This window comes from Lactuca virosa, chromosome 2 (assembly GCF_052849685.1).
Source record: "Lactuca virosa cultivar CGN04683 chromosome 2, Lactuca_virosa_CGN04683_v6, whole genome shotgun sequence".
NCBI lineage: Eukaryota > Viridiplantae > Streptophyta > Magnoliopsida > Asterales > Asteraceae > Lactuca > Lactuca virosa.
Window position 1 is genome coordinate 227,220,215 of NC_136427.1, and position 3,214 is coordinate 227,223,428.

At 37.1% G+C, this 3,214-nt stretch overlaps 1 protein-coding gene across 1 annotated transcript; it reads right to left on the reverse strand.

The window, feature by feature from the left end:
• Positions 1–1,813: 1,813 nt before the first annotated feature.
• Positions 1,814–2,961, reverse strand: LOC145160329 (caffeoyl-CoA O-methyltransferase-like). Its single transcript, XM_079079475.1, has 3 exons — positions 2,724–2,961; positions 2,352–2,628; positions 1,814–2,253 (listed from the first exon to the last, which is right to left on the reverse strand). Exons 1-3 carry the CDS (start codon positions 2,885–2,887, stop codon positions 1,960–1,962), a joined length of 735 nt encoding a protein of 244 aa, XP_078935601.1. The 5' UTR covers positions 2,888–2,961; the 3' UTR covers positions 1,814–1,959.
• Positions 2,962–3,214: the final 253 nt, after the last annotated feature.

Sequence of the window (3,214 nt, forward strand, 5' to 3'; positions counted from 1 at the left end):
AATCCTTTGTTTGTTTGTTTTCACATGTAAGTGTTAACACAAGTCTATTGTGTTTTACTTGTATTCCCCCCCCCCCCCCCCAAAAAAAAAAACATTGAAAAAGGTAAATTGTAGGGGTATGAATTCACCTTAAGTGAATGATTCGTTTGAAGGTTTGATATAGGATGTTTTTCCACAAGTTAGATCCCGAGACAAAAACGAGTCCTAAAAGCATTTCACATAGTATATATGTATATTATTAGTGAATATAACCACAAGTATGTTAAGGAAATGGACTAATTTGTAAGTTTCACTTACAAATAAGAGTGTTAGAAGCGATTTTGGAAGGCTGCTATGAGTTTTCGGCCAGCCCTTGGGTTTACGGCCCACTTGAAGATCTTGGTGTTCTTGGTGAAACCAAGCAGATTCAAGGGTTTTCGGCTGAGGATCACCAAAAAGGAAGGTGATTGCTTGAAGAAATGAAGAACACTTGATGTTCTAAACAAGATCCGAAGGAGATTCAAGTCTAATTCGGATGATAGTTGAGAGAGAATAAAGGGTTTTCGGTTGATGTGTTTGAGAGAAAAAAAGGTGTGTTTTCAGCTAGAAGAGTAGAAGTGAGGAAGTGATTTCGGTCCCCCCATATGTATAGGGCCGAAATCAATGATGGGACACATTCGTTGGTTTGTGCACCGAGGGGATAAGACCGAAGTTTGCGGTCAGAAGGGAGTTCCCGGCTGCGAACCGAGGTTTGCGGTCCGAAGTAAGTTCTCGGCTGTGAACCGAGGGTTTGCGGTTCCTGCGAGCCTTCTCGGATTTTTGGGTGTTTTACTTCTTAACTACTCAACAATGTAAACCATGGTTTATACACTTAGAGTTTATTATTCTAACAATAATAAGTGAAATCCAAACCAGATTTTGACTTTTATTTGACATTTTTGACTTTAGTTGACCTAAGTTTGACTTTGGTTGACTTTACAACATCGAAAATAACGGGTTGTCACATTATTTATCTTCTTTTCGTTAATAGCATTTGTGACTCCATTTTGCTCTTATTAATTGTAAATTGATGTCCTATTTTAAGTTTTAACGGTGTTTTCTTTTTTTGAATCTCTACGGACGCCTTTTCTTCCATGATATATCTACAAAAAAGGATCCAAGGACTTATGATATTTGCTTCCGCGAATTTCAATCAATGGGTATGAAGCTAGTTTTTGCAGAGTGACTTTTAAGATGTTGAAAAAGAAATTGAAAACAACATCGATGAAATTTGATTTCCCAAGACAAGATTTTTAATTGATAGAGAAAAAGAAATTATAAAGATTGAAACCACCATTTTTGGAGAAAATGAAATTACAAATGAATCTTTGATTGAAAAACACTCACCGAACATACCTAAATACAAGAAAATGAAGCTTCATAAGTAACGTGGTGTGCATCAATGGCGAACCTGTTAATTGGTGCGGCTTTAGGTATCTATTTTTTGAGGCGGTTTTGACTAATTTTTGGTGCGATTCTGGCTATTTTTGAGGTGGTTTTGGCTATTTTTTGAGGCGGATTTGACTATTTTTTGATGCGATTTTGGCTATTTTTTGAGGCGGTTTTACCTATTTTTTGGTGTGATTTTGGCTATTTATTGATGCGGTTTTCGCTATTTTTTGATGCGGTTTTGAAACCGCACCATAAATAAGGGTATTTTTTGATGCGATATTTTTTGGTGCGGTTGAAAACTCGCATCAATTAATCATTTTAACCTCATCAACAAATGTTGTCTGTACTGTTGTATCTTGAAACATCTTGCATTAACTAAGTTGGGGAAAATGAAATATGGGGATTGTAAAATCACGAAGAATAACATTAACATTTGTTAAATGACAGAAATGTAATAGTATATAGAATTCTTTTACAAGACTTAGATACATGAATCATTAAAAATAAAGAACGGTTGTATGTGTATAAAAGTTTATCCGTGATTTGCAATTAACTTATACGGCGACACAAAGTGATTCCATCGCCGACCGGAAGTTGGCAAATCTCCACTCTCGGATCAACAGCCAATGCCTTGTTAAGCTCTAAAACGAAATCTCTGTAATACCTAACATACTTCCTGAGTGGTGCATCTGGTGGGGCCACTAAAGACCCGTTCCAAAGGGTGTTGTCGTAGCCAATGACACCTCCAATTTTGATAAGGTCAATTAACCTTTTGTGGTAGTTAAGATAGTTGTCTTTATCAGCATCCACAAAAATAAAATCGAATGATCCATGAAGTTTCACCTGTAGTTCAAAATGTGCAAAGCAAAATGAGTTTTCATAATTTGGAGAAAATACATATTAAAAAAAACAATATCTTTTATATGTTTGTAAGTACTTACATCATTGACCATTTCATCAAGAAGAGGAAGAGCAGGGCCTTCTCTAAAATCAATCTTGTGGGCAACACCGGCTTTCTCAATGATCGGAAGGCCAATTTCATAATTTTCACGGTTTATGTCCAAAGCCAATATCTTTCCATCCTCTGGGAGAGCAAGAGCCGTAGAAAGAAGTGAATAACCAGTGTAAACACCAATCTCCATCGTGTTCTTGGCATTTATGAGTTTGAGAAGCATATTCAAAAATTGTCCTTCATCCGCAGATGTCGTCATAAGATTCCTATAGTTCAAATGACAAGCAAAATATTTAGAAAAACGAAATGCACCCATAAATATTCAATTCATAGTAAACTTTGGGAAAATTAAGGCACTTACCATGGGTGTTTAGCAGTGACCTCACGCAGCTCTTTCATGGGTTCTGGCTCTCTCGGGTAAACACTGGTTTCAAGAATGTATTGGTAAAGTGCATCGCTTTGAAGGAGGCTCTTGTGGCCAACTTCTTGGTGTTTTGCAGGTTGAGCTTCTCCGGTAGCTGCCATTCGGATGGATTTCTGATGTTTGAAATGTTGGTAGGTATTATATTGGGCTGGAGAAATGAACCTGAGAAGAAAGGAGAAAACTGATCGTAATATATAGATAAGGGAGTTGGTGAATTATTACCAAGGAAGGTTGTGGGTTGGTGCGGTTAGTCCTTTCAATTGTAGGTGGAGATGTTGACTTGGCCAACCATCATGGACAACACGAGTCAGCACTCAGGAGTTGGTAAGCTCCTTTATTTAGTTATAATATGTCATGCTTACTTCATTTATTCCTTTAACAAAGCCTTGGAGGTTGTTACTTAGAGGGAGATCGGGTAATGAAATAGT

Bases quoted from the DNA above. Each gene is read 5' to 3' on its own strand.
- LOC145160329 (XM_079079475.1), bottom strand. From the start codon at position 2,887: ATGGCAGCTACCGGAGAAGCTCAACCTGCAAAACACCAAGAAGTTGGC. The intron at 2,629-2,723 runs GTAAGTGCCTTA...TTTGAACTATAG, and splicing joins GTCACTGCTAAACACCCATG to GAATCTTATGACGACATCTG. The intron at 2,254-2,351 runs GTAAGTACTTAC...TTTGAACTACAG, and splicing joins TTGATGAAATGGTCAATGAT to GTGAAACTTCATGGATCATT.